The sequence below is a fragment of the Hypomesus nipponensis genome, chromosome 19 (assembly GCF_054491055.1).
Source record: "Hypomesus nipponensis isolate SF chromosome 19, ASM5449105v1, whole genome shotgun sequence".
NCBI classification, from domain to species: Eukaryota; Metazoa; Chordata; class Actinopteri; order Osmeriformes; family Osmeridae; genus Hypomesus; species Hypomesus nipponensis.
The window spans coordinates 15682501-15702570 of record NC_140379.1 but is presented as its reverse complement, the minus strand read 5'-3'; the positions used below and the strand labels follow the sequence as shown (position 1 = coordinate 15702570).

Below are 20070 nucleotides of genomic sequence, written 5' to 3'. Positions count from 1 at the left end.
TGTGGGTCGCCAGCAAGCATGCCTCTGTCACAGATCACCACCATCAACAAAGTGTCGGGGAGGGGAGGGGGCTGAAGGGACAAAGGGAGGGGGCTGAGGGGAGGAGGGGAGGGGAAAAGGAAGGAAGAGAGGTAAAACAGGGATCTTCCACTGAGGTGCATGCCATCATGTGCTGTTCCTGTCATGGGAGGGTGCAGACAGGGGGTAGGAAACCTCCCCCCCCGCCCCCCCCCACCCCCCCACTGTCCCCTGTCCAGGCCCTCAGGGTGGCACTGAGGTACTCTAACAGACACATCTGGAGTCAATACTGGTAAGAGACTCCCTGCTCTCATGTCCACTCACAAGCCACGAGCTAGTTTGTATTAACAAAGTTTGTATTAACAAACTAGCCACTACGGAACGCACAGACCAATGGATGCATAGCGTGTGTGTTGTCTCCCTTCCAGGAGTGGGGCAGTGTTGAGGGCCAGGGAGGGCTGTGTGGGGCCATGGGTGGGGAGTGCGGGCCTGCACAAACACTAACAGAATACTAACAGAGGGCCCATTGTTTTGATGCTGGGTGGCATTGTAGGGAGCCCCAGCTAGCCCCCTGCACTGAGAACAAGTGGGTCCCCCCTTCTCGCCTCTGCTCTCTGCTCTCTTTCCCTCCTCCCTGGGGCCGCCTCGACATGGACGCATGAATCAAGACGTTTCTTCGAATCTCAAACAGGAAAAGGATTTGATTCGGCTTCGGATTCGTTTAGTCGGACCAGACTTGAGCCCCTACCTTCCCTGTCCATCTTCGGCAGAGCAGAGGACAACATGTGTTTTGTGTTGGCCTAGTTCAGTGTAAAAAATCCCTGTCTTTCCTGCTCTAAATTATGGATCAGCTTTAAAATGCAGATAAAAGTTTTATTGGCCTGTGCAGGAGAGCAGAGCAGCGGTCTGGCTCTGACCTGCCGGCTGACAAAGAGGCCGTTTCCTGCATTTTGCATGGCTCCTAACAGCGGTGTGCCGGTCTGGGCCGTTAACGCGTCTCCTCTGATATCGCTTCCACGGACGGCCGCTAGATGCGCGCCTGGATGCTCCATAAAGAGGGCAGCCTCCACAGGTCTAATGTGTTGTGACACATGAGGAGATGTTGCTGGTTCTCCCAGACTAAGAGATGTGGCTGGACCTGGGAGCCAGGGGCACAGCTCTGGGAGTCTGGGGGTCTAGGAGTCTGGGAGTCGGTCTGAGAGTCTGGGAGTCGGGGGGTCTGGGCTTGGATGCAGTTTGGGGTCTGGAGGTCTGGGTATTGGCCTGGAGGTCCTATGCTTCACCCACCGGTCTCATGTGCACATGGGAACAGGAAACAGGCTTGATCTAAGCTAGGCGGGGCTGGCACACTGGGGCTTGCGCCATTCACCTCATTCAGCATTCACCTTGTCAGATTCCTGCCTCTTTTAAACGTCACAAAGTAGGGCAGAAAACATCAAGCAAACGAGCGGCTAAATAAATGATAGGAGGAAAACAGGCGGGACCATGGTTGTCGGGGGGGGGGGGGGGTAGTTGAGCCTCGGGGTCTGTGGATAAAAGGCACTTTGTAGGGGTGCGATTTGTTCTGTCCAATACCCACATCTCCCTCTCTTGGCCCCCTCCTCGGCGCTCTAATCAAGCAGTCTCTCATTTGGGTTCCAAGTCCGGCACCAGGGAAAAGAAGCATGCTTGTTACTTTGAAGAGTCCCGGGTGAATAACACAGATAAAAGATTCAAGCAGAAAGAGAAAGAGGGGAGGGGAAGGGGGAAAAGGGACAGAATCACAAGGCGCCCTATTCTCTTGCCTTCCTTTGGTTAGGACAGCTGAGCCATTATGACCAGATCTGAATGACTTTTTTTTCCACGCAGGAACACTGGAATTTCTTTGTCCCTCCCATCAGTCAGCTATTGTGGATGATCCCATATGCTGCAAACCCAGGCTAAGTAAATGAAGACTTGTTTAAATACTGTGATTGTGCCTGGCTGTGTCCGGATGCAGACTTCACATTTCTAACATGCCTAGCGTGCTGGGGGCTGGATGGCCGTGTCTCTGAGTATGTGGTGTGTGTGTGTCGAAGACAGCAGGAGTGTGAGAAAGACAGAGACAGAGAGAGAGAGAGAAATCGAGTACTACAGGTGACGTACAGCAACACACACACACACACACACACACACACACACACAGAATACAGACATACACTAAGGATTATCATTGGAACTATGCATCAAACGTGCTACCCTTGTATGACTCTAGTAGTTATCTAACCATGTCCATTTTGTTGTTTCAGATAAATAAAAACTACCACAACCATACATACTCAATTGCTGCCAAAAAGAAGCTTAAATAGTGATGTATTCCATCACTATATCTGTCAGAGCACAATCAATGTTTCTCATGTTATCTCCTATAGGCAACAGCTTTGGAATAGAATTGTGCAATATATTACTTTGTCAATAAATTGACATAGATACTTAACATTATGACTTCATATTTTTCTCTGCAGCCTAAACAGTCCAAAAGCAAAGTGTAAAACAGCTGGCTGTGCGGAAGATCACAAGAGGTTATTTTATGGCTTCACACATTTTACCAAGCTTAACTTTGGTGTCGAACTCACATACAGACTTGTTCCAGAGTGCTTGCAGGCCATATGTGTTTCTAGTAACACGGTGGTAAAGTGCCTTGGTGCCCTATCCCTGAGACAATATGAGCAACAGCTGTTTTACCTGGCCTGCTGCCCCTACCATGATATAAAAGCTGTTAATCTTGCCAATAAAACATCATTAACAAGCGTGAGCAAGGACTCACCAGCACATGTCAGCATATGGAGGACATGACCATCAATCGTGAAAGGCTTCCAGTTCAGCACCAACATGTATCAGCGATGTATTTTCAGTTTTTTTGTGATCACACAGTCTCACTGTCAAATGACTCCACAAGTGTTGTACACACATCTTGAGGATATTTCTTACGAAATGTTTTGATTGAGATTGACACATGGAGGGGTTATTAATAAAAGCCCACTTTACCAGTCTGCGGCTCGCACTCAGCACTGACGCCGGCTAATAACCTAACGATGGAGGAAGCTTCCCTCTTCAGTGTAATTATGATAATGTGAAAGGCCCGCCACTTCACTGTGTATCTGTGACATCAGGAAGAGGTACTTCATCAAGTGCTGGAGATGGAAGCAAGACCTGAGCAGATCACACCACAGGGAGGCCTGACAACACAGAGGTCTCCTCAGAAAAAAAGGCTTTACCTCTAAACTAAACACTTCAGAGGATGGCTTTTCAGAGATCTTATTCGCCGTCTACATAATACAACACAACTGATCCCTCGGCCGTTGAGGACGTGCAATGGGAGGTACTGCGGACTTTGTTTGACAGCGGTGACCTCGCCAGAATGTGTGGCACCTTCTCAGAAAACCAACTTATGCGCCATGAACTACATGACTACAGCGTTGACCCCCTCACTGTGACCCGTCTCACCAGCATCCACATGATAATGGATGAATGTCTTGGCAGAAGAGGAAGCCTCCAGAAAAATCTACCTTGAGAGAGAAGAAAAGTATTCTCACTTGGATCAAATCAAGAAATGTATATGTATTTCATTAAGGCTACAGAGTGCTCTGTAACTGCTGTGAACTACATCCGCTTAAAAAAAAATCTATTGCTACTTTCCAGCCACATCGGAATAAAGGAAATCCTTTTGTTCTTTGTGGGGCTTGGACCAGAGCTGGGGCTGAGGAAGGGGCTGGGGCTCCAGGATGGGACAGGGGCTGGGGCTCCAGGATGGGACAGGGGCTGGGGCTCCAGGATGGGACAGGGGCTGGGGCTCCAGGATGGGACAGGGGCTGGGGCTCCAGGATGGGACAGGGGCTGGGGCTCCAGGATGGGGCAGGGGCTGGGGAGGGAGCCCAGGAGGGTGTGCGAGGGTAAATCCAGCGTGACATGTACTAACCCAGCCCAGCCAGGGCAGCCAGAGCTTAAGCAGTATTACACGGCTGTGAGGATGCAATTTGCTTTGCGGCGGGGAGCCTGATAAATATTCCATTCAGTGCACTCCTTAAGTGAGAGGTGTATATCTGCTAATGTAAGGCTTACTGGTGATTCCTTGAGGTGAATCTATATTTTGCTCACATGATTAATTGTACTGTCGCTCACAACATGTGACACTTGTCCTTGGAAACCATTCAAACTTGACTGAAACCCGAAGAAGGATTCAATGGGCAGGTTGATGGTACAGGTAAAGCAGAGCAGCGTGAAAAGAGGAAGGGGAGAAAGAGGAGGAGTAGAAAAGAGAGGTGACCACAGAGAGAGTAGAGAGGAGAGGAGAACAAACACAGACTGGGGGTCTCTCTCTGCTGCCAATATCACCAGCTAAATCCCTCAATTCATTAAAAGGAGAAAAAACTGCAATTCTCCCATACATTCATCTGGTGAATGCTTCCCTTAGAATAATGATTTACCGTGTCACATATTTCACCTGGGTGCACAGGGCAAGCAGTCCACCACTGATGTTGAAAAATGCTAACTGTGGCACTTGGGCGAAATGGAGAGCTATATCAGTGTATGTATGTACTGCATGTGTGTATGTGCGTGTGTGTGTTTGTTCATTATCAAACCTGTTTATCAGATTGATTAAAAAAATTAATAGAAGCAAATAAATATTCATATTATTATATTTGATTTGTTTCATGTTACATTTATTTTGTAATTATTTTAATCTGCCGAAAGATCAAGCAATCTTAGAACTGCACATTCTAACACAACGTTATCTATACTCTATTTTCAGTTTGCATATTATGGACAGGATCCACTATTAGGTGCTTCAACAAAAATAAACTAGGTGAGAAAATAGCATGCTACAATGTTTTCAAAAGAAGACAAAAATCCCTTTTCGCTGCTGCAAAATATGCCTTAGGGTATGCATGTGTTTAGCTACATATTTGAGGTCATATATCTCTATAGTCATTTTCAGCTTTATTGGAGACATTAAGAATGAAGCTGGATGCTAAATTGAATTTAATCATATCTTGAAGTAAACATTACTGCCTGAACAGTACATGTTCTGTATTCACACACAACATGTGTTTGTGTGTGTGTGTGTGGGGGTGTGTGTGTGTGTGTGTGTGTGCGTGTGAGCGTGTGGAGCAGGAGTAAAGAAAAGAAAAACCAGACCAGGTAGGTGAAACTTCAAATCAGTCTCGGCTGCTGCCGACACCCCCCCTCCCCTCACTCTCCTTTTAAAAAGCTTCCACTTATCTGACTGCCACAGGGCTGCACGCAGGGTCCCCACCACTGTCATGTAGACGCCATTCTCAAATTGATTATGAAAGTGCAAGAGGCTTGATTTTCATGTGTATGGAATTTGAGCAGCCATTTTAACACAAATGTACAATGCTGAGCCTCATTTATAAAAAAGAAAAAAAAGAAAAAAAAAAAGAAATTATCTAACCTTCCAAGAGAAAGAATGAATGTAGTTTGTGTACCAATTTAGCAACCACATTTTTTTTTTTTCTTCAGTTGAGTAAATGGTTTAGCTTTTTTTTTCCCAAAAAACATTTCCAGAGCTCTGGCTTGGGACACTGGTCTGCCACAGGGAAACTTGAACAGGACTGCAGTGTGTACTGTATGCAGCTAAAAGACCCTGATTGACTCTGAATGCAAGACACACTGCACACAGAGCTTATTCCACTCCACGGTCTTTCCCCTAAGAAAAATGTATTCAAATTCCACAATCATTTATCAAATATGTCACCTGGATTCTAACACACACAAGGGTCATTTTATTTTATACAAATATGTATAAATATATACATACATCCACCACACACGTATGTGACGTGAAAATTATGAAATCAAACAGAAATCAATAAAGCTACATTCTAATTATTGAGTGGTCTCTGCAACAATTTTTTACACAAAATGCTCTTTACATATGCAAGCCCCTGCAGACAGAGATGGCTTTGAGGGTTGTAATTAAACCAGTGTCGTGTCTAGGCTGCCATATCATACTTAGGTATCTATCTCTCTTCATTTCCACTCTCTCTTTCCCTCCCTTTTTTTCCCTCTGTCTGTGCATACACCTCCACTCTCTTCTTTTTTTCTCTTTCACCCGTTCTTTCTTTCTTTTCACCCCATCAACCCTTCCTGATCTCTGCTACTTTTTTTGTGGTTTGGAGCCCTTCCACCCCCCCGCCCCCCCTCCCTCTCCCGTTCTGTGGTTTTGTTCAGGAGATCTCATCTCCCCCCTTGCCGTTCCTCTTGATTGACAGCTAAGCTCAGGTAAGAAAACAAACAGTTACATCTCAAATCGGCTGCTGAAAAGCAATCCGTCACTAATTCTCCCCCTCCTCCTACCTCACCTCCCACCCGCCCGCCCGCCCTCACTCCCTCCCTCACTCCCTCCCTCACTCCCTCCCGCAGCTAAGCCCTAACAATTTACAGGTAAACAAAAGTTTGAAATCATAAAACACAAATCCCTCCATTCTCTGTGTCTCACTTAACTCTTCTGCCTGTCCTGGCCTGTGGTCTGTGTCTCTGGTCATTCAGAGTTGTATTGGGAGTCTGCTTCCACTGTTGAACTCTTCTCAGAAGAGAAACCACGAGACAATACTGTATAATTACCAATGTGTCATGTGAGGGAGTACAGTAAATGGGTGGTTTCGTTGTGCTGGCTAGGTGATAAAAGAAAGCAAATGTCTGATGCCGTTGATAGCCTTGTTTTGTTTGTTATGTGTTCTTTCACCACAGGGGTTTGGGCGTGTTTGAACACAGGTGCGCCAGAAGAATGTTGTTCTTTTCATGGGTTCAGCCTCAGTCAAATTTTGTTCCACCTATTGTTTTCTCTTCCAATTGGAAACTCCTTTCTCCCACCTCAGACAAACAGATTCCTCCTTCCTCTGTCATTAACACGGTTGAGAAAAAAGATCCCTTGACTTTTCCGCAAGGCAGAACATTTGTAACGGCAAGGGAACAACAAGACTCAGAGATTCTTTGGCACTAATTCAAAGGCAAGATTTTAGAAGCAGGAAAAAAACCTACAAATTAAGTGCATTTTCCATTTAGTTCCTTTGCATTATATTATTCGCTTACTTATTTTATATATATATATATATATATATATATTTTTTTTTTTACATCTAAAGCAACCTTTAGTAAAAAAGGAACAATGTGACAGCAGCGGAGGCCTAGGTATGGAACACAATGTTATTGGTTGAGAAGACTTCATGAGTGCGCAGCAAGGCCAGTCTGGCAGTAGGTAGCTTTTATCTGTGCATGTCAACCTGTATTTCTGACTCTCCAGCATTCATCCCAAGCTCCAGGAGGGCTTGCCCTTTGCATTGATTTTAACCTAACAATTAATGCAGCCACTGATTTATCATAACACTTTAGATCTTAATCATGAGGTGTTTTCTGCCGGCTGCCTTTGTTTGTGTTTTAATTAGGCGGACCTTGCGTGTCTCCAACCCTGGGCTTCTTTTTAATTGCCAGTATTTACATCAGAGCGACTTCAAACGCAGAGAGAGACATTTGTTCGGGGGTGCACAAAGCAGCCCTTTGAAATGTCTACAGTCGTATGAAATGGCGTGCTAATTAAAAACCTGAGGGAAGCGGTGGGATGGGAGAAGTGTTTAGCTCGTGGATTCAGGGTTCGACTGGGTCTCAGAGTGCGTTAACAGAGAGGGGGGCCCATGTTGGCTCTACCCTCAGCCTCCCTACCTGGCACGGCGTGGACCACCACAGTGTAACCTCACCCCTCCCATCAATCAGACAGAAACATGCCCTGTAATTTAAATAGATCTGCTTTCAAAAGACCTCAATCATTTGAGACGTTCTGTCCACTGCACTCTGATCTATAGTGGCATATACAAGGGCAGGTACAATGAATCTAGTTTACCAAGCGCTGATTTATACCATCAGTTCATTTGGGTTATTGACGATGAATACACTTATTAGAGCATTCAACTGTTATATATTTTTTATCCTTCTCAGCACACAGAGAAAATGTAATCCGATAATTAAACCAAGGGCAAATATTATTTATGATAGCCGGCCATGCAAAAGAAATGGAGCCATTACAGAGAGAGTGCATGGTTGCAATATAAGCATGACTGGAGCACAAACGTTGGACTTAGGATGCCAGTGATCAGTTTGTTTGAAAGGATCTTTTTACTGTCGCATAATCATGCATGTACTACCAATTCAACTTATCTTGCTTGATGTGAATGCACATGAACAGTGCATATGACAATGTCTTCTTAAAGTATGGAATTGCACCAGGGAGCGGGCATAGGGCCTGGTGATGTGAGGGATCAGAGAGGCGAGCTGGAGACAGCAGGAGCCTGGTGTTATCATGCAGCTGCTTTAGGGCCGCCCTCCAAGGCAGCGTAAACACCTTCTTAGTAACAGTCAGTGCTAAGGACTGGAGTGGCACCCCTTCCCAGCCCACTCCCTCTTCGCCCAGCCCTCCCTGTCCTCTTTCCCCCTCCTTCCACACCTCCCTCCTCCTGCCTCTCCTCCTACCCTAATCCCCTTCCTCCCTCTCACCCTCCTTCCCCCCCCTCCCCCCCCCCCCATCATAAACAGAGATTTGGAGGGTGCTGGCACTGTGCTGCACCGTGCCACGCCGAGCTTCTGCGCGGGGCGTTCACCTCCACAACAGACACATTCCTCTCAGATGTGAGCGAGCTGACGAGTAGGTACACTTCCCCCCCCCCTCTCTCTCTCTCTCTCTCTCTCTCTCTCTCTCTCTCTCTCTCTCTCTCTCTCTCTCTCTCTCCCTCCCTCTCTCCCTCTCTCACTCAATCTCTCTCTCTCTACCTCTCTCTCCCTCTCTCCCTCTGTCCCTCTCTCCCTTTCTCTCTCTGTCTCTCTCTCTCTCTCTCTCTCTCCCTCTCTCCCTCTCTCTCTCTCTCTCTCTCTCCCTCTCTCTGTCTCTCTCTCTACCTCTCTCCTCCTTCCTCTCCTCTCCGCCCCGGCTCTGTTTACACCAAACACACTCTGGCTCTCAAGCTGTGTTCCACCATTACCGCATCGGCACGAACACTCGGCATGAGCCAATGTCAGTGTCTCTGGTCTCACAACAGACTCCGGCAGAAGGCCGGCGTGAGACTGAACCACACACACGACTACAAGGACAGAGTGGGCTCGAATGCATGCAGTGTTCTGGAGAGGGGCATTATGGCCGGGGAGAGAACTAAGTACAGTAAGAAACACGGAAAAGCTTTTGTCTCCTTTCCGAGCGCAAGGCTGTTTCTTGGATGCATGGACACCGTGTGTCAGCTAGGGATGAGGGACTTGCAGTAACATAGGGTTAGGCACGCACAGGACCTGGTTTTAGGGGAGAAATGGTAATGGAGGGAGAGTCAGGAGACTTACCTTTCACTTCAGCCAGGAGCTCACTGGTGTTCAGCCTCTCCATCTTCTCTTTCCAGTCTTTGGACAGAAGCTTCTCCATGCAAGAGGAGTCTGAAAGAACAAGAAAAACAAACGTTTTAAAAGGCCTTCATTTGACATGTTTACAATTCCCTTTCGCTGCACTAAAAACAACAGAATATCATATCACGTTTTTATTTGAATACATTTTCACAATAACATTCAGAAGTTTCCCATTTCATTCATATCATTGCTGTCTAAATTTAATTACTGGTATTTGTGGAACAATGCACAAGAGCCAAGAGATGTTTCTTCTCGTCGTTTACGAGTGGTGGAGTAGAATCGCCCACTGTGTTTTAGAGGGCCACTTTGTAAAAGGGAGGTGTATCATGCTCCTTCACATGAGCAGAGAAGTTGTTCACACGCAGAAGATCTCAGGGCGCAATCCAAACAAGACCAATCAACACTGTGTCAACTGCACCACAGTTGCACATGTTAACATACATTTATACGCCATAGGTGTTTTCAACACAGGTGAAAAATTCAAGTTTGATGCAAATAATAGCTGTCGTGTTTGATCCAGGAAAAAATCAGAGCGGAACTTACAAATTAAGGGATTACTCACAGGTTAGTGTGAATTTGTTTGGTATTGACGCAGTCTGACATCTACTTTCACTTGTATGATGACAGAATGGAGGCAGGAGTTGAGACCGAGAGCTTGGATGTGTGTGTGTGTGTGTGTGTGGGGAGGGGAGGGGGGAGGCAGATGCTACAGGGACGGTACAGCAGCATAGAGTCAGACATTAAAGGGGAGGTAAAGGGTGAGATGTGGTACAGCTAACCCCATCGCACAGCCGCCGGTGATGAAAACAATTAACATTTGTCCGGCGGACAATGAATCAGAGGTGGAATGGCTGGAATCCGCTGCCTGTCGCTGGGGTCGCTGATAAAGAACACACTGCTTCCCCGGCCGATCCAGGCCTCGGCCGGCCCGGCGCTGTTCAGGGGTCAGCCTGTTCCCATCAAACACCACCATCCCTCTCTCTGGCTCCCCACACTCCCCTACATCTTTCCACCCCCCAACCCCAGCCTCAAGCACTGTCTCCCAGGCATGCTGCCCTCAGCATGAACCCCCTTATCCAGACTGACACCACGGCAGTCTAACAGCACCCAGGTGACAGCATCCGACTGCCCTCAAACCCCTTCCTGCTTGCTGGTTAAGATTGGACTTCTTTTCAGTATTTAGCCATAACATATGCTATTTTATGCAAATCTACATATCCAGTATATACTGTGTATATTTAACTAGCATTGGTGGAGCCTTTTCTCTTGTCTTGCTGTGGTAAAAATAGCTATTTTAGGGCGTTGAACTAGCATTAGCTTTTAGAATAGTTGCTGCATGTAAACATGAGGCCATAAACAGTTGTGATGGGGCCTGGGGATGACATCATGCAGTGTAAGACTGGGATTGTTCTCCCCGAACAGGGGCAAAGGCCACAGGCAAAAGCAGACATTCTTGTTCTCCACAGAACCCTGGGGCAATGCACGGAATGGCCTAAACCACTTCTCTGACAAGGGCTCATTTGTGGATGCACTCTGCCAACAAAAGGGCACAATTCATAAGCACATAAGTGTCCTGGATGACTTCTGGCTTGTTCTTACAAGTGCTTTGTGTTTTAAGGTTATTGTATTCATCATGTGCTCTTTAGGCAATGGAGCGCACAGACTAAAATAATCTTGCTAGGTCAGTGTGAGCTCAGCTCAATGCCACAGTATCTGATGCATTTAATGACTGATGTCCTTGTTTTAGATGCTGAACATATACTATCACATGATATTGAAGAGGAAAGAAATGCATTAAGGCACCAGAGATGAAGAGAGAGATAAATGGAGGGTGTGATCGAGTGAGTGAGAGAGAGAAGGAGAGAGAGAGAGAGAGAGAGAGAGAGAGAGAGAGAGAGAGAGAGAGAGAGAGAGAGAGAGAGACAGAGAGAGAGTAAAAAAGAGGGTGAGTAAAAAGAAGAGTGAAAGTCAGACAGAAAGGACTAGAGAGAACGATAGAAAAAGAAAGAGAAAAAGAGAGAGAGAGCGATGTGGCTGACACGTGCACTACCATAGATGGCTCGTGTTGAGTAATTACTCCTCTCTCCCCAGAACAGAGGGGAGATTTACACAGTTCAGAATGTATACAAGCCAGTATTCCTTTTATCTTGCAGAAACGTGCTCGCCCTTCGCCTGCACAAACCCAACATGATAGCTTCTCTGTGAAAACACATTGACTTCAGAGGAACAAGGAGTAATAGGGGGTCAATGGCTCCTCTGGCCCTGTTTAAGGATGGCTTTCAGAGAGATCAAGCAGAGTGGCCATTTTGTTTGATTGTCCACTTCCTCCATGCAGTGGGGGCTGACAGGCCAGCTCTAGCTCAGGTCATTATAACATTACTTCTGCTTTATTGACTTTCCAATCCCCAACTCACAGTTTGTCCCCCTGACCCTGAGAGAGGGGGAGCTGTGTGTGTGTGTGTGTGTGTGTGTGTGCTTCCCTGCCTGGCACTGAGATCACAGACAGACAGGGGTCAACAGGGTTCAGGGGGGAGGGGCTGAGCTCACCCGGGCTGTGCTCATCAGCACACACTCCCTGGATCATAACCCCCATGGCCTTCAGATCCACACCACAGTCATGTCTCCTCCTCTACACATACTGAAATCTTCAGTGTACTAAATTACAAGACGACGTGTAAAAAATCAAATACAAACCCTAAACTCTCCACAACAAATGTATGTGCTGTCTGCATTCACATGCTTTCACGTAAGCGCAGTCAACCCACACTAGAACACACAGACAAACACACCCCGACACACACCCACACACCCCAGCACGCCCACGCACACATTGATCCCTTGCTCCTCCAGCGCATTATGGAATGCACCCACCGCTGTTGGAGATAATGTGGTGCCAGCTCCTATTCTCCTCCTCCTCCTCTGCCCACCCCCCCCTCCCCTCGCCCGCCTCCTCCCATCTCCTTCCCTTGGGAGCGGCCTCTCCCTGTCTCCTCTCACTTCGCTCCATCCCACCATCTCCGGCCCGGGGGCCAGACAAAGCGTGCCCCGCCGTCCAAGGGGAGAGGAGAGGCGGCAGCTGGAATGTGGCGGCAGAGCCTGCCCCCCCCCCCCCCCCCCTCTCTCTCTCTCTCTCTCTCTCTGTCTCTCTCTCTCTCTCTCTTCCACCTGGGCGAGGTGAATAATGGCCAGGATTAGTCAATAAAATAACTCTGCAACACCTCTAAATGCTCGCATTGCATGAACTGAACAGGCACCCGAAATTGGGTTTGGCGGAAAACATGGTAGCTGAAGCCGGCGTGCTTTAGGAAAACACACGGCTCTGTCGTCTGGCTAGTCTCAAAGCACCCTTATAAAGGCTAAAACCTTTTTTTTGTGGGAATTTAGATTAATAGTAGGAGCGCTGTTTTAATTTCTCAAATTCCTGTCCGTCTTCTCTGGAGAGAGCTGAAACATGCCAATGAAAACACTGTTTAATATCCAAATAATACTGTCTTACTCAGATGTACAGGAGGGGAGAAATAAAGGTGTGCTGGGTTCAATTCAGACAAACAAAATCTCATTCCAGACTTCTGATTTACACTTCATCTGTCGGTCTAACAGTTACCAGGTGAATATGCTAGAAAGCAGCTTGGAAGCAGCTTGGTGTCCTGACCATGTATTGAACAGCTTTCAGTTTGAGTGAGACTGAAACAAATATGCTAAAGACAGCATGGGATCATGCTTGCTACTTGTATTTATTTTTCACACAGTGGTTGGCCTGTTAAAAATCACTTCCAAAAGTACTTTTGGGTGTGTGTCAGCCATTGCTTGGAAAAGCTCTGTTTTACTTTAAACCGACATCAAGTCAAAAGAAGCAAATTAAGTCTTATGCTGTGTCGTTGGCTCTGGAATGAGAAAATTAAAAAATCCATGGAGTTTATTTTCTGTTTCCCTCTGGGGCCCCCCTAAATCTCTGTTCTTCTTCCTCTTTCCCTCCTCCCTTGCTGCCCTCCCCCCCTCTCACTCTGTCTTTTTCTCAGTTTCTCCCTCTCTCTCTTCGTCTCCCTCTCTCCTCTGAGAGAGAGCGCAGTTCTTCTCTGGAGCAGTCCCATTCAGACGGGGATGAGAATGGAATGAAAACAATAGTCCTTATCGGAACTCTTATTTATATGTTCCCAGAGTCCCCGTGCCAGACTGCATGGCTTGTCAGCGAGCCCGGACGGCCCCACTGGACCCCGACCGACTTCCTCCGGCCCTGGTGATACTGCAGGCCCCCGGTGATACTGCAGGCCCCCGGTGATACTGCAGGCCCCCGGTGATACTGCAGGCCCCTGGTGATACTGCAGGCCCCTTGGTACGCCCTGGCCTGGCAGCAGCCCCCTCTGCTCCGGGGCTAGCGCTGATAGCAACGTACGAGACAAAACTGTGTCCAAAAACATGTTCCCCTGGAGGAGAGAGGGGTTTAACGATCCCTCTCAGCAAGTCTAAGTCTGTGTACCCTGTATTTCATCTCTTCAGGACTCCAGTACTGCCCTCCAGTACTGCCCCCCCCCCACCCCCTGCCCCCAACAAGCCTCTCGTTGTCTCCAAAAGAAGCACCAATGTTGCAACCCAGAAACATTTAAAGCCTCCCAAACAATGACTTGATACCGACAACTGAATGATCTTTATCCGCAATCTCCATTGTAATCTGCGGTACGTGGCGTGTTCATACAGCTATCCCATAATCTCTGTGATGTGGGTGAGCTGGCAGGCGGATTGAGACAGATCCAGCGAAGATGAGCCGGCTAGATAAGACAGTCTTTTGCTGCTTTCCAAACAGAGCTAATAGCGCTAATACATGTGAGTGTGGAGGCGCATCTGGGCCGGGTTTAGGTATAAACACAGATCCCAGCACCTGAGGCCCAGCCCTGCCAGGATCCCATGTTCAACACAAACCACAGCAGTTAAACAGCCAGGCGGCCTGGCTTTGACAGTCTCTCCTGACACTGCTAACCCGTCTTCAGGTGACGAGGAAATACACCCACTCTTTCCGTCAGTTGCTGTACCTCTCCTCGACATTGTAAAGCTATCCATACGCAGAGTTTGTGTTTTATTGTGCATATTGTAATAAGTTACTGTTAATAAACTGAGTAGACGCTGGGCCCGTAAATAGCTGTGCATGAGGGCCAATGCTAAGGGAAAGTCGTTAGCTAATTTACTGTTTTATTGCAGCCTTAAACAGAGTGCTTCCATCAGTAGTATCGCAAGCAGTGGTTAAGCCCACATCAGAGAGCAACAGACAGCCAGGATGAAGTACACTAACAAGGAAATCAAATCTTGTCAATTTGGATTTGAAATGGTCCATATAATTTTTTTTTTTTTTTTAATCTGAAACATTCATGATATGCTGTTATCTGCTTTTCAAATGCCTTCTATAATTGGTTTTGGGATATTGACCAAGGGCATACCAATGGAATTAGGGTATAACTGCCACATGATGCAGATGAATGTGGTACAATGACTACTGAGGCAGGCTGAGTGAGTTTAATCAGGGTTGAAACCCAGGTGAATCATATCAAAATCAAATGAAAGCCTATCAGAATTAACGCTCATGTGCATCCAAACCAGCTCCACTACAGTAAAGATGTCCCAGAGTCCTGATACTGGATGATCCTCCCCCTGGTCGTCAGGCTGACAGGCAAGTGTGTGTGTGTGTGTGTGTGGGTGTGTGTGTGTAAGCAGGCATGAGTACAAACATACAAATGTATGAATGCATGCCTTCCTGTGTGTATCTCTGTGTGTAGGTAGGTAGTAAGATGGCTACTTTATTCATACCCATGGGGAATTTGTGGAATGTGTGTGTGTGAGAAGTGTAAGAAGTGTGTGTGTGTGCGTGTGTGTGTGTGTGTGTGTGTGTGTGTGTGCGTGTGTGTGTGTGTGTGAGACACAGTGTCCTCCAGCGATGTCCAGTCTCCCTAAGCCAGAACATCTGCCTCTTCTTCCTCCTAAAACCTTCACCCTGCAGCCCACTCACTTCTGCTGGAATCCCGACCAGGGAGGAAGGATCCTCCTCCCCCACCTCCCTCCATGATGGAGGGACGGAACACTCCGGAAAACCACTACCCATGACAGCACGGGAGTCAAAACCTTCTCGCCCTCAAGCTAACCAAAATGCTACCCTCACGTAAGGTGGACTTAGTTCCAATTCACCTCCTCGTTCCATCGTCCTACCCCAGTCTCTCTGTGGCTTCGGTGCTTCCACACTCGCTCACCTCACCGCTGGGACAATGGTCTCCAGGCGGATACCTGCAGAAGGTCTTAGAATGCAAGCAGTGCTGGTTGGGTGGGTGGATGGTGTGCTTGTGTCCGACAATCAGACAGACTACTGTATGGCAGAGGAAGCTGGGCGATCTGGTAGAGCCAGAGAACAAATCTGTCACTCCCAGCAAACTGGACACCTCCCCCTCTACATCAGGCCTGTATATCAGCGGGCCCGTTCCTCCAGGGGAAACACGTAATTACCAAATCAATGATCAACTGACAAAGACCATATAAATAATTTCCTCCTCTGAACGAAGGGGGCTTAAAAACACAGGCTGTGTAACGATGCAGAGGGCTGGGAGGTATGTTTAATTACGAGAGAGACAGAGACATCTAACAGAGTTAGACGGAGAGAGAGAGAGAGAGAGAGAGAGAGAGAGAGAGAGATAGAGAGAGAGAGAGAGAGAGAGAGAGAGAGAGAGAGAGAGAGAGAGAGAGAGAGCGGTGAGGCAAGAAAAAGAGTCAGAAAAGGGAAGAAAGAGTTGAGTGGAATGAAGGGAGGATATCTGAAAGGAAGGATGACTGTCATTCAGCATGTAGCTTGGGCTGAGTTGGAGGACACACACTTGTGCAAACAGTTGAAGTTAGGTTAATCATTACCTTCTGAGCACTTTCGAGTGCTTTTAATAAAAATGGGAGAAGAAAGGTTGATGGAATGAAAACCTTTGCTGAGGCCAGGCACAATAATTGAAAGGTTTGAAGAATAAAAGACATATTTTTCATTTAGTAAGCACACCAAACTCCTAAAGATATTTTCCTCTTCTCCAAATTAAAAAAACTCATTCCATTTCCTCTTTGCTCCAGAATATTCAACCCTGATACACACACAAAGTCAGACACACTCTGAGACAATGGAGAACTACTTTCATTGTCTCTCCTATTCCAATCTACCCTTCCATGTATGGAAAACAAAATCAAAAGTCGGCATTTACAACGAAAAAAAAAAAAAGATTCTCACCAACTCTAAGGAACCTTCTGAATATCTTAATCACAGAGGCACTAAAAACAAGACCCCATCATCGCAGCAAATAAAACACAATAATTACGAGAAGCAGGCAGGAAAGTGAAATGCGGTGAGAAAACATGTTTTGTCATTCCACCGGTAGTGCTGGAGACAACAGCTGTTGGATGCGGCAAATACTCCTGAAGTCTCCATAATCATGCCGTTATTGAAGCCAGGACAAAAAGGGCACTAATTGCAAGGGAGCAATCTGAACGTAATAGGTTACACACCCTGGCGACGCCGCACAATGCAAACGCTAAAGAGGCACAGGGAGAGAAGAAGAGAAAAAAAACAACACGTTCTGTGTACAACAGTGTGGCGTCGCTGCTCATTTTCAGGCAATTACCTTCCCTCCCTGTCAACAGTTTTAATAACCTCGATCATTTCCAGAAGACTTTTTTGCTTCAGTTAAATAATTTCAGCTCTTTAATATGCAAATGGCGGCGTTTGCATGCATGGGTGAAGAGGCCTGGCTCCTTGAGACGTGTCAGTACATTGTGGAGCACCTGCACCTCGAGGAAAGGGCTTGATTTAATTGACACCTAATACTATTCATTATTCCACTTGGTGAGCATCCCTGTTAGTCACCTGTAGGCTCTCCTATAGCCTTGTCAACAGCTGCTATAAATAGGGCCAACCTGAGCTTGAGCCGGAGAAGGATCAGCTCCTTGTGAGAGGCTGAGGGCGAGGACAGGCTTCCCTCTCGCTCTGCCTGACGGTCGGCTTGGTATCCGCAGCCGTCAGGGTGGCTTGGAGAGCCGACTGGTTTACTGGTAAGCTGGTTGGCTGGTGGACAGGAAGGGTGAGGTCGGGTTGAGGATCCTGTTCCCAGGTCAAGGGGTCGGAGGAGGCTTTTTGTTAATCACATGAGGGTAAAGCTGAGCAATCCCTTTTTTTGTGTGCAAACGCCCTTGCGAACACAAACAAACACACACACACACACACACACACACACACACACAGAGCCAGATAGTCTTCAGGTCACACAGACACACAGACACGAGAAGGCATACGCATGTTCTAGTGATGGCCTCAAGGTGATGGAGAAAGAAAGACGTGTGAACTGAATGGACAGGGCCTGTGTACACCACACTGGTCTGTCCTCCCTGTCTTCCTCTCCGTCTTCCTCTCCATGTCTTCCTCTCCCTGTCTTCCTCTCCGTCTTCCTCTCCCTCTCTTCCTCTTCGTCCATAACCAAGCAAGGTGTTAAGCCTGGGGCACTAACCTGGCCATTCCAGGAAGCCATACCGTCTGTGGGCTCTCTGACCTCTCTAAATAGGACACGTGTCTATCAAGCATATATGAATTAACCGTTCCCAAGGGGCCTCACCTCCTTAGCCGGGTACCATGTGACCTCCCCCGATCCATTTTACTGCGGGACTCGCTGGCAATCAGCCTTGAATTATTAAAGTGAGTGGTGAGCGATGATCAATTCATGCAGGGCCGGTCTGTGGCACGGCTGGTCGTACTTCAGCAGGAATGACATGGAGAACACTGGGAAATGCTTCCAGACAATGCACATAAAGGTGAAATATGTCACAGCCAATATGTCAATAACCTTAACTATGAAGGCTGAGACGCAGCAGGGCTGCGATGGATCTTAAACGCTTCTAGATGACCAGGGCGAAAGAAGAGGAGAGAGAGGGAGAGAGAGAGAGAGAGAGAGAGAGAGAGAGAGACAGTGGGGGGTGGGAGAGAGACAGAGAGAAGAGAGAGAGAGAGAGAGAGAGAGAGAGAGAGAGAGAGAGAGAGAGAGATGGATGGATGGATGGATGGAGAGACAGAAATGAAAGCGAGAGAGAGCAAGAGAAAGAGAGAGAGAGAATGAAAGAAAGAAAGAATGTATGACAGGGAAAGATTTCTCTGCTCCTTCCAACCTGTCTAGACCAGGGGTGTGTCTGGGGATCCCCAGCTGGCTAGCCTGCACCGTGGCAGGGTACTGCCAGCTACCTTACCCCCTTGGAGCAGACCACAGAGCACCCTGCTAAGAGACAGGCAATGTGTGTATGAAAGACTCGTGAGTGAATTATACATGTGTATCAGCCTGGAAGGCCGGCAGGGAACACCACTACAGCCCTAAAGACCAACATCTTCCAAAGGCCCTTGGCCAGAAAAAGGCTTGGATGCAGGCTTAAAACACAGCCCTAAAGCCCTCTTAACTACATGAAGGATGAAGAGGACAGAAAAAAGGAAGAAATTGAAAAAAGAAAAGAAAAAAAAAAGATAGATAGCGAGGGAAGGAATGCAACTCAAGGAACCTGGAGAAGGAAGAGGGAGGGGGAAAAATCCAATCAAAACTTAGTGAGGAGATGAGGAGCCAAGATAAACCAGTAGTCAGAGCCCCCAAAACTGCAATCTCCTCTTAAGCCGGAGAGTGGCAGCTGGCAGAACAGCTGGTGAATAGGATTAATGTCAGAAGAATGAAATAAAACTCAACATATGTCCGAGCCTGAGGTGTTGGGACTGTGCGTGATTGTGCCCCCGATGGCTGCCATGTGTGCAGCTGGAAGAGGCTGCTGTGAGTCTCAGCTCCCCTACACCCCACAAGGTCACTTTTAAGAACTTGCGCCATTAAATGCTTGGAGAGCAAAATGAACTTTTCCTCTTCGACTCCCTTTCTTTCCGTCTCCTCGTCTGTCCTCGGATCTCCTCTCCTCGCTGTTTCCTCTGCTTTCTTCTCGTCTTCAGTGCTTCCCTCTAGTCTTCAGTTCCTCTCCCCTCCACTCCTTTCCTCCCCTCTCCTCACCCCTCTTTTCCTTTCCTCTATCCTCTTCCCTCCACTCCTTTCCTCTCCATTGCTCCCTCCCCCCTCTCCTCCTTTCCTCTCCTGTCTTCTCAGCCCTTCTCTTCCTTTCTCCATTGCTCTCTCCTCTCTCCTCTCCTCTCCTTCCGTATCTTCACATCCTGTCTACGCTTCTGTCCTTCAATGTCTATTCAGGAAACAGAGGGTGTTGTGCAGCACTCAGCATCTGCTGCACTATACTGCACCTCTCTCATGAAGCCTTTTGTCAAAATATGCAAAACATTCAAGGTACTCTCCAGAAGAATTGTGTTAAGAGTTGCTCACAATGAAAAATGTCTATAGAAACTATCGCAGGGCTGTTTCTGTTTTTCTATGTGTAGTCTAAAGTCCATTGTTTCTCTTCGATCAGTTTGCAGTAGCGATTGACGCAACAATGTGTCTATAAATCCAAACAAATCAATTATAATTTGTTTAGCCCTTTTTCCAAGCAATGTCACAGACGGTCCTTGAATTTCTGCTACTCTTACACTACTTGTAAAAATTGTTTGGATGAAGAAAATGACAGCATAGTTTACAATCAGCACAGATTTTACAATCTGTAATC

General features: G+C 47.2%; 1 protein-coding gene across 1 annotated transcript in view; it reads right to left on the bottom strand.

Annotated features, from left to right (window-relative positions):
* sox6 (SRY-box transcription factor 6) overlaps window positions 1-20070 on the bottom strand; it is a 151727-nt gene that overhangs the window by 68216 nt on the left and 63441 nt on the right. Inside the window, exon 7 of the mRNA XM_084682643.1 lies at window positions 9379-9468. Coding sequence (XP_084538769.1) covers window positions 9379-9468 — 90 coding nt within the window. The remainder of the gene's footprint in view (window positions 1-9378; window positions 9469-20070) is intronic.